At 41.5% G+C, this 13,548-nt stretch overlaps 1 protein-coding gene across 2 annotated transcripts in view; it reads left to right on the forward strand.

Annotated features, from left to right (window-relative positions):
- Positions 1-13,548, forward strand: part of GXYLT1 (glucoside xylosyltransferase 1) — a 61,445-nt gene that overhangs the window by 12,448 nt on the left and 35,449 nt on the right. Inside the window, exon 2 of one of the 2 annotated variants that reach the window (XM_033222415.1) lies at positions 6,658-6,750. The exons of the other annotated variant lie outside the window; for it this stretch is intronic. Within the exon in view, the coding sequence (XP_033078306.1) occupies positions 6,658-6,750 (93 nt within the window). The remainder of the gene's footprint in view (positions 1-6,657; positions 6,751-13,548) is intronic. 2 annotated transcript variants of the gene reach the window in all.

Consider the following 13,548-nt stretch of genomic DNA (forward strand, 5'->3'; position numbering starts at 1 on the left):
TACAATCCCTGAGCTAGACACGGAGTGCTGATTGGTGCATTTACAATCCTCTAGCTAGACATAAAAGTTCTTCAAGTCCCCACTAGACTCAGGAGCCCAGCTGGCTTCACCTAGTGGATCCTGCACTGGGGCTGCAGGCGGAGCTGCCCACCAGTCCCGAGCCACGCCTACACTCATCAGCCCTTGGGCGGTTGATGGGACCGGGCGCCATGGAGCAGGTGGCAGTGCCCGTCGGGGAGGCTCGGGCTGCGTGGGAGCCCACTGTGGAGGCAGAGCTTGGACATGGCAGGCTGTAGATCTTGAGCCCCGCCCCTCGAGGAGGCAGCTGAGGCCCGGTGAGAATTCGAGCACAGCCCCCGCAGTCTGGCAGTGCTGGGGGACCCAGTGCACCCTCTGCAGCTGCCGGCCCAGGTGCTAAGCACCTCACTGCCCTGGGCCGGTGGTGCTGGCCAGCCGGCCGCTCCCAGTGTGGGGCCTGCGAAGCCCGTGCCTGCTGTAACTTGGGCTGGCCTGTGAGCACTGCGTACAGCCCCACTTTGCCCCTGCGCTTCTTACTCCACACCTCCCTGCAAGCAGCGGGAGCCGGCTCTGGCCTCCGCCAGCTCAGAGAGGGGCTCCCACAGTGCAGTGGCAGGCTGAAGGGCTCCTCAAGTGCTGCCAGAGTGGATGCCGAGGCTGAGGAGGTGCAAAGAGTGAAGGCTGCTAGCACATAGTCACCTCTCAATCCCTCCTCTAAAGAGGATACCCCAACTACTGTTGGGAATTTGGCCGATGACCACTCTAGCTACTTCCTGCTGGATAGGTGCAATGAAGGGACCCTGCAGTTGTAGTGTCCCCCAGAGGGGAGCTCTCTAGGCCAGTGAAGGTGCCAGTGGGTCGGTCCAGGAGTCCTCGGTAGAAGTTGTTGAGCTCATTTGGGGTTCCATTTGTAAGACCATCTGTGTAGCTTGATGACCTCGATTTTAGAAGAAACAAATTTGACAAGAAGGTTAAAGATACAGGGCCCAAAGGCGAGTAACTGCAAGATGGCTGCCACGGGACTTAGAAAGGGGAGAAGCCATGTTGCCTAACTCCAGAGATTGGTATAAGAATTTGAAAGGCGTTGTCTGATTTCAGAAGCCTTTTCCTGTTAACGCCAGGCAGCATCTTAAGCTCTTCCTGACTGGTTAGTGTAAAAACAACACTCTTCCCCTAAGAAGGTGCAGAGTCCTTCTTTCTCAGCAGTGAGGAAGTCTAGGTCTCGGCTGTTTTGGGGAGCCACTGCTGCTAAAGAGTCTATTTGAGATTGTAAAGTAAGGATAGATTTCGTTATTTCTTGCAAACTGTTTGAGAAATCCTTTGAGAGTGTGTGGTAGTACAATAATGAAGTAGATAAACCAGCTATCCCTGTTCCTGTAGCAGTAGCCGTTGCTAACCCTATAAGTAGGGGTACTAGTTGTATGGCTCTGTGCTGACGGACTTAAGCTTTGAGGGGTACTGATAAGGTGTGAGTTCCCGGGGCAATATTAATGTTGGGACTTAGAAAGACTAAGGTGCAGATGCCTGTCCAGGTAGTGGGGAGGCAGATATAGGTCGATGTTCCACATAAGAATATACCTTGGCTGGGTAGATAGAACTGGTTATGTATGTTAAAAAGGTGTGTGAGTTTGTTGTTCTCATTTTGCCATCCTCCTAGAGTACTTGCCAAGGTAGCTCTGGTGAGCGGCTGGAAAGGGGTGTTGGGAGCAAACTGAGTGGCTCCCTCTATTCTGTTTTCCTATTGGAGAAAAAAACATTTTGTATCTACTAGGAACTTTCGAGAGAGTGATTGAAAGAGGGGATAAGAAGGCATTCACTAGTGGTGGGGGCACTGCTGCAGGGGGTCCAGGGGTGAATGGTCATGCAGGGAGTATGTTTGCCGTTACAAAACCTGGACTGCTTGTTAAGCAGGGAGGAGGTGATGATTTTGGGGGGCCCTGAGAAGCAGACAAGCCGTCTGAATGGAGCTGTTTGGGTGACTTGGAAGTTACTATGATCAGTTGGGGTTTCTGAAGGAATAGGGTACACTCTTGTTTCTTTACTACTTCCATCTCTCTTTCTTCCTCTTTGACTTCTTTGTCTCTCTTTTTCTGACTCTGTCTTTCTTTGACTGTCTCTCTGTCTCTTCCTCTGTCTCCTTCTCTTTGTCTCTCCTGTTCTTCCTCTCTCTTTCTCTGACTTCCTCTTTCTCTCTTTCCTTTCTGATGGTCTTTCCCTGCCTCTGCCGGTCTTTCCCTGCCTCTGCCAGCTGCGTATGCTGCTGTTCTCCTTTCTCCTTCCCCTTTTTGATGGCTTTGGCAGTATAAGACTGTCACCTTCTTTGGTTTTTGCATTGCACGCAGTAACTCCATGATTTCCTTGTGGTATTTAATGGGGGTTCCTGGAGGTTAGGAATTCCCTTTCTTTCCATATTGTAGCATGGGCATGTAGGATTAGATAACCATACTTGCTGTCTGTATACACATTTATTCTTTTTCCCTTTCCCAGTTCTAAGGCTCAGGTAGGTGCCACTAGTTCTGCTAACTGGGCACTGGTCCCTGGAGGAAGAGGCTTAGTGATGTTCAGGTACCGTTACATCACTAACTATGGTGAGTTTGTGGTCTCGCTGGCTTCAGGAGTGAAACTGCAGACCTTCACTGTGTTACAGCTCATAGAGGCGGTATGGACCCAAACAGTGAGCAGCAGCAAGATTTATTTTAAAGAGTGAAAGAACAAAGCTTCCACAGTGTGGAAGAGGAGTTGCTGCTGGCTGGCTCCTGCACCCTGCTTTTATTCCCTTATCTGACCCCCCTCACATCCTGCTAATTGGTCCATTTTACAGAGACCTGATGGGACCATTTTGACAGTGTGCTGATTGGTGCGTTTATAATCCCTGAGCTAGACACAGAGTGCTGATTGGTGCATTTACAATCCTCTAGCTAGACATAAAAGTTCTCCAAGTCCCCACTAGACTCAGGAGCCCAGCTGGCTTCACTTAGTGGATCCCGCACTGGGGCTGCAAGGGGAGTTGCCCACCAGTCCTGAGCCACGCCTACCCTCCTCAGCGCTTGGGCAGTTGATGGGACCAGGCGCCATGGAGCAGGGGGCGGTGCCCTTCATGGGTGCTGGGGCTGCCTGGGAGCTCACCGCGGAGGCAGGGCTCTGACATGGCGGGCTGTAGGTCCTGAGCCCTGTCCCATGGGGAGGCAGCTGAGGCCCAGTGAGAATTCGAGTGCAGCGCCAGCAGGCTGGCACTGCTGGGGGACCCGCGTACCCTCTGCACCTGCTGGGCCAGGTGCTCAGCCCCTCACTGCCTTGGGCCGGTGGCGCGGGCCAGCGGCTCTGAGTGTGGGGCCCGCGGAGCCTGTGCCGCCAGAACTCACACTGGCCTGTGAGCACTGTGCACAGCCCCCGGTTTCTGCCTGCGCCTCTCCCTCCACACCTCCAGGCAAGTAGAGGGAGCTGGCTCCGGCCTCGGCCAGCGCAGAGAGGGGCTCCCACAATGCAGTGGCGGGCTGAAGGGCTCCTCAAGCACTGCCAGGGTGAATGCTGGGGCCGAGGAGGCGCTGAGAACGGGGTCTGCTAGCACATTGTCACCTCTCAGTTTGATAATAGCAAAAGTATAGGGCTCTTGGTGTGGCTCAAAGCTTCACAAAATTTAAACTCATTACTAAGTTGTTCAATGTGTTGGTCTTGTTGAATTTAATTCTCATGTCTGTGGCTTCGTCATCTTGCATCAACTTAAAGAAAAGCAAAACATTGCCCCCAAGTACAGTTTAATTGTAATACTGCAAGAGGGTCCTTTGAGTTAGAAGCTCCCTGGTGGATATTTCCTGAGAACAGGGAGTTTGAGGTGTGCTGTCTAGCTCACATGGTTTCTTGAGACTAACGAAGATCAAGTAATTTCAGCAACTTCTGCATGTTGGCAACATGCATGTTAACTTTTCTAGTCAAATATTTGTAGGAAGATATTTTTGAAATATGAGGTAGTAAAGATATGAAAATGTTAATAGTGGTGGGTAATTAGTTTCTTAGGCTTTAAAAAATTTTCTAAATGGTACTTAATAACATGTATTGATTGAAGTATTCATAGAAACACAAATTTTCAAAATTTAATCCTTAAGTTGTAAATAAACAGGATTATCATGAGAGAAGTTGTTATCAGTATTTTGTTAAAAAATTTCAGTTGACTCTAGATATCCCTTGATAATAGCGTTTCTCATTCAGGTCTGATTTTGAGACTTATGTGGGGATATTGATGAAAAATTGAGCTTCTTAGGCCACTTCTCTGGGGAGGCTTGATTAACTGGATCTGGGATAGGATCCTATATCTGTATTTTTGACAAGTGACCTGAGGACCAGGCAGGTTTGGAAAACAACGCATAACTGATTTGTAACTTAAAGTACAAGTTGAGGCTGCAAATGGTATTGTTAAATATATATAATTTTAATTAATTTTATAGTAAAATTGAATTTGTCTTTGAGATTTCCATTTCCATTTTTCACTGTTGTAGAGTTTGACAGGGGATATGGAATAACCTGATTAGTTATCTTCTTAGAACAAAGGTACACATTAGGTGTTGATTGTAAATAAATTGTGGATTTGTTGAAATAAAGCTGTGATATCGTCAGTGTCTGAAAGACGGAGATTGTATCTACCTTAAAACGTTTCTTGTGAGTCTAAATGGGTGTGAAAGTGCCTGAATCTGAAAAGAACTCTGTGTTCGTTATTACCATCACTGAGTCTGACTATATGGTATGAAATCAAAGACTTAAGAAAATACATAGCCATGCTTGAGAGGGTACAAACACAGATTTTCTAATCAAGTCATAAGTTTTACTGATACCTACACATTTTCTTCTCTTTCCGGTTCAGCCTTTTAAATGAAGATATGTAGCCTTTTGTGCTATGCTAGAAAATGGTGTTTCTTTACAGGAAAACGGTTACAATGTAACTTTTTTCTGTTGATTAAGAAAATTCCAACCTTCTTGTTCTTTATGCAGTAGTATACAGAATTACTTAGGCAGCATTTTAAAAACCACCAGTGCCAGACCCTGTTTCTAGATTCTGACTTAATAGGTCTTGTGTGGCACCCTCTACCAGAGCTGAGAACCTCTGCCTTGGACTGTTGCCATTTGTGAGAGATGTGGTCAGATTTTTGCAAATCAGAAATTTCGTAGGCCATTTGATATAAGCATAGTAACTCATAATTGAATTCATAGTGAGAGAAAACAAAGCTGCATAGTGATGAGATAATGAAGTGGCCCGGTTTAGTGACTCACCCTGACTTCATACGTACTTTAGTACCCAGTGACTTTTAGACTATTATTTTGAAAAGAAATAACAATGAAAAACAATTTTTTTGTAATATAAGGTGTTTTCTTTTTTCCTTTTTGGCTCCAACATGCAACCTAACAAGAAAGACCAGACTTGATCCTCCATTTTAGCTTGTATAATGTGGAACCGAGATAATGTAGATAGTGATACTAGGCTGTGAATATCAGCATGATTTCCGGGTTTTTTTGAGGGGAGGGCAGTTCAATTTTTTTTGTTTTCTTTTTGTTCGAGACAGAGTCTTGCTCTGTTCAGCCAGGCTGGAGTGAAGTAGCACAATCACAGCTTATTGCAACGTCAAACTCCTGGGCTCATGCCATCCTCCCACCTCAGCCTCCCGAGTAGCTAGAACTTACAGGTAAATGCCACCATGTCCAGCTTATTTTTTATTTTTAGAGACGGGGTCTTGTTATGTTGACCAGGCTAGTCTTGAACTCCAGCCTCAAGCAATCCACCTACCTCAGCCTCCCAAAGTGCTGGGATTATAGATGGGAGCCACTGTGCCCATCTATGTATGTGTGTATGCATGTGTGAATATGTATGTATATATACATACACAGAGCAGTGGGGTTGCTGGATCATATGGTAGTTCTATTTTCAGGTTTTTGAGGAATCTCTATACTTTTTTTTATAGTGGTTGTAGTAATTTATGTTCCTACTGTCAGTGTATAAGTGTTTCCTTTTCTATCTTTGCCAGGATTTATTGTTTTTTGCCTTTTTGATAATAACCGTTTTAACTGGGTGAGATGTTATCTCATTGTGGTTTTAATGTGCATTTCCCTGATCATTAGTGATGTTGACCATTTTCATATACATCTTGGCCATTATGATTTCTTTTTCGGTTTGAAACACCATACAAGTAGTTTGGGTTGAGGATTAATTTAAAAGTATTTGAAGATCTTTTCCCTTTCTGCTAGCATTTGTGGCATTTTTATTATGTTTGAGGATAAGGAAATATTTTGTTTGTCCCAAAGGGATTTTGTTCTAGGGGTATATGTGTAGCTTATGAAGAAAATTTTAGAAGACATATTTATCTGTGTTATCTGAGGAGGGGATTTTAATATATCAGGAGAATTTCCGATGGAAAAACTCTTTCCCAATCTGTAGTATGGTTTACCTTCAAGGTTATAAAGTTCTGTTTAAAATAATGGTGCCCTAAGTAAGGGAGAAATCAGTTTTCCAAAATCTTTATCATAGCAATTTGGATTTTCAATTTTATTTGCTTTAAAATAGAACAGTAAGTTACCGTGTTACTGAGTAAATTCCTTGTTAGTTCCAAACCAGAATACTCACGTAGGACTCTTATTTCTGTCTTACTCTGTTAGGTGTAAAGATTTCTCTCTGTGTTACTGGAATCCCTATTGGATGCTGCCCTCTGATGTTTGTGGAATGAACTGCTTTTGGGAAGCGGCTTTTAGGTAGGCACTTAATATTTAATTGGTAGATCAGTGTAGGTAAGGTTAGATAGTTGATAATAAAACCTTTGACTGTAACAGGATGTAAAAATGTTTCTTATGATATTATACAAATAATTTATTTTCTGATTGGGTTTTCCATTTTTCCCATTTTGTAGTTGTTATCACTGTTTTTTAGTACATACTGTGTATAAATGCTTTAAATTTTCTTAGATGTTATTAAGATAAGCCACTGTTCTTAAGAAAATTTATGATCTAACTTTTGGTAACAGTTGTTAAAATGATAAACTGGGATAAAAATAGGCTTCTACTGATGTTTACAGATCTATATAATATATATACCATCTATAATATATAATATAATTATATATGATATAAATATATATAAGGCACATATCTAAATTAAAGCTGGTATACTGTAGTGGATAGGGACAACTGGAGAAGGATTATATTAGTTATTAGTAGAGAGGTTGAATATTGGGGAATAGGAGGATAAAGATAAGTATTTAATGGAGGAGCAAATGGAGGAGCAGCTTCTGGCTACTACTTCCTTTAATGTTTATTGACCTTTTAAGTTACTGACTAGTTTAGCTTTATTTGCTTCTCTGGATAATGAAGGTATTGGGTTGCCTGACGTCTTAGGTCCCTTCCTGCTCTAATCTTCAGTGAAAGAAACAAGTATTGATAAGAATAGGATAAGGCGGTGACTCTCAGACTATCTCCTTGATAGAGTGGCAGAGGGGAATGGGACAAAGGGTTGAAATGCTCTTCCCAAGAGTAAAATTTATTTGAAGAGTATCTACTTTTACTGCATCTTTATGATTCATTTAAATAGTCTAGGCTGGGTATGGTGGCTCACGCCTGTAATCTCAGCATTTTGGGAGACTGAGGCGGGAGTATTGCTTGAACCCAGGAGTTCAAGACCAGCCCAGGCAACAAAAGCAAGACTCTGTCTCTAAAATTTAAAAAAAAAATTTTTTTTAATTTTAAAAATTAGCCAGGCATGTTGGCATGCAGGCTCAGGTGGGAGGATTGCTTTAGTCCTGGAGGTTGAGGTTGCAGTGAGCTGTGATCATGCCACTGTACTTCAGCCCAGGGCAAGACCCTGTCTCAAAAAAACAAAATAAATATTAGTTCTCATTATATTTGCAACATGCTGTGCTAGGTGGTAAGCACCAGACTCTTGGGTCAGGTTAATGTGGCTCCATCCTTCTGGAGCTTACATTCTGGTGGGAGTTTCACACTAGTAAACCTGAAATTACAATAGAGTGTGACAAGTTGTTGCTGTGATGGGTCATCTTAAGGCATCAGGGAAGACTTCCTGGAGGTAGTGACTGGATAATGATCTGGAAATTAGCTAGTTTCAAGGACAGGAGGTGAAGTGTTTCAGATAGGAAGAACTTCATTTTTAAAAACTCTTAATTAAAACATTTATTTTTAATTGACAATAATTGTAGGAATTTATGGGGCATAAAGCAATGTTTTGGTGTCTGTATACATTGTGGACTGATTATATCAAGCTCATTAACATATTTATCATCTTACATATTTATCTTTTTTTGTAATGGGCACATTTGAAACCTATTAGCAGTTTTGAAATAAACATAATTATCTGTAGTCACCTTGCAGTGCAGTAGATCTTGGGAACTTATTCTTTCTGACTGGAAGTTTGTGTTGTATTCTTTGGTCAACATCTTCCCATCACCTACTCTCTCCCACCCCTTCACCTCCAGTGCCTGGTGACCACCATTCTACTCTCTGTAAGAACTGCATTTTAAATATATATTAATTGTACATATTTGTAAATTCTTGCATTCTCAATACAGTGTGCATCCCATGAAGAACTGGCAGGGAATAGGTTCAAATCAGATAGTTTAATTATATCCTGTTGCTGTGGAAGAGATTGGGTGATTGAAATTTTAATATGAACCAAGTGATAATATTCCAATTTTTAAAAATTAACTTTTAAAGATAATCTAACCTTTCAGTTTGGTTGTAATTTTGGATAATTGAAGCTTTTTATGTTTTCATTCTTATGAATATTTGCAAATGAATATAGTATTGACAAGAGCCACTTTGCCTTGCCACGTAATTCCACTAGCTCAAAGCTGGGTAAACTTGAAAACTTCAGCATACTCTGATTTATACAACCCAGACCTTTTTGTAAATTACAGCATGAGTAATAATAGTCTTTCCTCCTTATTGACTGCAGGAATGTCCCAGGGAAATTTACCTAGTTGGAATCCTGGACTCTCTGCTTACCATTCCTTTTGTTTTGGCTCCTCTAACTCATTTTCCTAATGCTCCCAAGTATTCCATGGAATAAATTATATGTGGATGGATACATAATGTTGTAAACCTTGTGCCTGTAACCTAAATTTGAGACTTCAGAAATTATATGCCTTTCCTCTGTTATACTTTCTACCCGTAACGTTGCATCCATTATATCATGCTATTACACACAAAAAAGTAAATATTTTGTGTCATATAATTATGTAAAAATCTCTCAAACTTAGTTTCTTATTTAGAACTAAGGATTCCCTCACATTTAATCACCCTGTTTCAAATATGCATACAAGGCCAAATGCCATACACCTGCCAAATCATTCTTGCCCTCCATCTCAGTATCTACTTTAATACTGGTAAAGCTTCTTTGGAATCCCCCTTTACTACCACTTTTGATGTCACATTCTGCCTGGCACCAGGGGGCCCTTAGTTGGGTACCTTATTTTCCCAACTTGAATTATTTGTATAACTTAGATCAAATCTTACCTGGGGGATCGTGTTCTCCCGATTAATTTATTATACAGTGAACATAAAATAATATAAAAAATAAAATTGCCTCAACTTCTATTATAAGTGTTTTCATCATTCATATACATCTTGTGTTTTCATCATTCATATACATCATATGCTTTTACATACTTGTGATTCTGGTGTAGATTAATCTTGAATTTTTTCTTTTTCCTTGAGACAGGATTTCACTGTCTCCCAGGCTGGAGTGCAATGGCATGATCTTGGCTCACTGCAACCGCTGCTTCCTGGGCTCAAGCGATTCTCCTGCCTCAGTCTCCTGAGCTAGGACTACAGGCATCTGCCACTGCGCCTGGCTGTTTTTTGTAGAGACAGGGTTTCACCATGTTGCTCAGGCTGGTCTCAAACTCCCGATCTCAGGTGATCTGGCCGCCTCGGCCTCCCAAAATGCTGAAATTACAGGCGTGAGCCACCACCCCCAGCCTAATCTTGAATTGTGAGCTTAAAATTTTAATACTTTTCAGTGTAGTATGGTCTTCATATTTCTCGTGTCAGTGGCATCACACTATTCCATTGCCTCTCAAAGTGCTGGGATTATAGACATGAGCCACTGTGCCTGGCTTTATGGCCTTAAAACAAAATCAAAAATTCCCAGAACAGTTTGCTTTCAATCCTCTCTTTCCCTTCATCAGCAAGCTTCTTTTAAGAGTACCTACCTACTGGCCGGAGGGGTGTGGCTCATGCCTGTAATTCCAGCACTTTAGGAGGACAAGGCATGCAGATCACTTGAGGTCAGGAGTTCGAGAACCAGCCCGGTCAAAATGGTGAAACCCCATCTCTACTAAAAATACAAAAATCAACCAGGCATGGGGGCGCACACCTGTAGTCCAAGCTGCTTGGGAGACTGAGGCACGAGAATCACTTGAACCTGAGTGGGAGAGGTTGCAGTGAACCAATATCACATCGCTGCACTCCAGCCTGGGCGAAAGAGTACCTACTGGTTTTATTTCTGGGTTTTGTTTAGTTTGTTCATTTTTTTGAGATGGTCTCACTTTGTTGCCCAGGCTGGAGTGCAGTAGCACCACCAGGGCTCATTGCTGCCTAGACCTCCTGGGCTCAAGTGATCCTCCTGCCTGAGTCCCCTAAGTAGCTGGGACTGCAGGTGCATGCCACCATACCCGAATCTTTTTTTTTTTAAATATTAGTCAAGATGAGGTCTCGCTGTGTTTCCCAGGCTGGTCATGAACAACTGAGCTTAAGTGATCCTGCTGCCTCGGCTTCCCAAAGTGCTGGGATTACAGACGTGAGCTACCGTGCTCAGCCTTGGTTTTACTTCTTTAAATAAAAAGAACTTCACACCTCAACTATCTACCACCTGACTGTTATTCCCATCACCCCACCTCTGAATTATTGTTTGGGGGCTTAATCTTACTTTTCTTACCCATTTGGCACTGTTTACTGCTTCCTTTTCCTGTCAGCTCTGTTAGCCTCTGGCTTTTGAGACCAGACCAGTTACTCAGCTCTTTGATCTCTCTCCTGGACTTCTCCAACTCTGCTTTCTAAATAATCTGCATTTCTTAGGACTCTGCTCTTTTCTCTCCCCATTCCCTGAATAGTTATAGGATAATTTGTTTAACTGATAGCTCCAATTCAGAGTTCTTTTCTGAGAGCCAGACCTGTATTTCCAGTTGCATATTGGTCATTTTGACCTTGCTGATTCAGATGCCTCAGAGATTCATGTTCAAACCTGAACAAGTCTAGCTCCTCGGACTTTCCTTCATCTGTGTTTTGTATCATGTTTACAATGGACTTTCTCCACATGTCAGTCTACATTAACTCGTCTTGTCTCCTTTCACACTGTTGCTCCTGGCTGCTGCTTCTTTCCTTCTCCCTTAACGGTTGTACTCATCACTTCCCATCACTTCTCGAATGATTGTAGTTTCCTCTCACTGCTCACCTCATCTCCCTTCTCTGTCTCCTCTTGGTTATTGTATTTACCACATCTGTTGTGATTGTGAATCTTCACTTCTAGACCTTTAACTTTGCAGGCTGATACCATGTGGTGTTATCATTTAAGTCCCATGCCTAGCAAGGTGTTTGGGAACCAGTGAGAAACAAATGATTAACAGGATCGTTTGGGAAGCTTTCCCCAATACCAGGTTAGACTAGGTCACGCTAGGTTAGATGTTTGTGTTGTGAGCCTCTTTAGCAATCTCAGTTTTTTTCTATTAAAACAATTACCATGCTTTCTTATTGTTTTAAAAATCAGTCTTTTCACAACAGGCTGCAAATTGTGTGGTGAAGATTGTGGCTTTCTTGCCTATCCAGTGCCTATATGAAAGGAGTTCAAATATTTGTTAAAAAGAATGAATTATATCACTAAATTGTGTTTTAAAAATTATCTGGCTATAAGCCTGCACCAGCATTGTGTGAGTGTATTTGGGGTCATCATAACCTTAGCATTATTGGGAATTATAATTTTATCACTTATTAAAATGATAGCTTTTTGTTGATTATTTGTTGAATGTATTTCCACATTTATTTAGCTTTTTTCTTTTGTTCTGTATATCATCTATTTGATATTGATATTTCTCTATTGAATTTTTAATGTTTATTTTATGAACTCTTAGAATAATATATTCAGTTTTGCCATTGATTGCAAATAAGTTTCTAATTTGTTTTTTATTTTACTTTCATTATACAAACTAAATTTTAGAATTATCAAAATATAAAAAATATTTTGTTTTAATGTACTAATTTTTGTATGACTTGAGCTTTTTAAAAAATCAGTTATTTAAAATAATCTTCTTTATGGTGGGAATTGATTTTAGATTTGTGAATTATGTGGTCATAGGTGAATTTAGTCTTAGCTGTATTATTTTGAGTAGTTCATACTAGTTTTAAGAGATATATTTTTACTGGTTATTTAAAATTGTATTTTAGAAATTAATACTTATATTTCATGTTGGATTTTTATATTTTATTTTTTAATACTTTAAAAATCCTAGAGTTTTTTTTAAGTATTTTGTTTTAAAAGTGTTTTACATGCAACTCATGAAAGTAATTTTGCCTGGTGTGATAATTTAACACAACTCTTTTTTTTTTTCCTTTCTTTCTTTTAGTCCATTATGTGTTGCTGGGAACAACTCTTTTAATAGTAAGAGAAGAAGGTGTTGTTTTTCTTTTTAAGCACAACAGGCTAAGCAAAAAAGCTTTCCATTTTGTTCAACTGCAGGTTTTTAAAGATAGCTTCATGGCATTTCTCTTTTAGTTTCAGTAGATGGTTATTTGAAATTTGTTTAGTTTGACTTTGTATACGTCAGTGGTAGTTTGTAGTCTAATTATGTATTTTTTTTTTAGACTGAGTCTCGCTCTGTTGCCCAGGCTGGAGCGCAGGGGCGTGATCTCGGTTCACTGCAAGCTCCGCCTCCCGGGTTTACGCCATTCTCCTGCCTCAGCCTCTGATATAGCTGGGACTACAGGCGCCCGCCACCTCGCCCGGCTAATTTTTTGTATTTTTAGTAGAGACGGGGTTTCACCGTGTTAGCCAGGATGGTCTCGATCTCCTGACCTCGTGATCCACCCGCCTTGGCCTCCCAAAGTGGTGGGATTACAGGCTTGAGCCACCGCACCCGGCCTTATGTGTCTTTTTAAACAGAGAATACTAATTTAATAATAGGCTATAAGAGCACACTGGAGATTATACTGTGAAATAAAACAAAATCGAAAAAATTATTATTCCTTTATAGCAGAAATTTGCTTAAAATCAGAAGTTAATTCCTAAGATTTAGAAATTTGTTGTTAACAGTATTTGCATCTAAATTTGTTATGTAAAGCATTCTTTAAGTTTTTTTTTTTTTTTTGAGACGAAGTCTTGCTCTATCGCCCAGGCTGGAGTGCAGTGGCCGGATCTCAGCTCACTGCAAGCTCCGCCTCCCGGGTTTACGCCATTCTCCTGCCTCAGCCTCCCGAGTAGCTGGGACTACAGGTGCCCGCCACCTCGCCCGGCTAGTTTTTTTTTTGTGTTTTTTAGTAGAGACGGGGTTT

Source organism: Trachypithecus francoisi, unplaced genomic scaffold (assembly GCF_009764315.1).
Source record: "Trachypithecus francoisi isolate TF-2019V2 unplaced genomic scaffold, Tfra_2.0 Lachesis_group11, whole genome shotgun sequence".
Lineage (NCBI taxonomy): Eukaryota > Metazoa > Chordata > Mammalia > Primates > Cercopithecidae > Trachypithecus > Trachypithecus francoisi.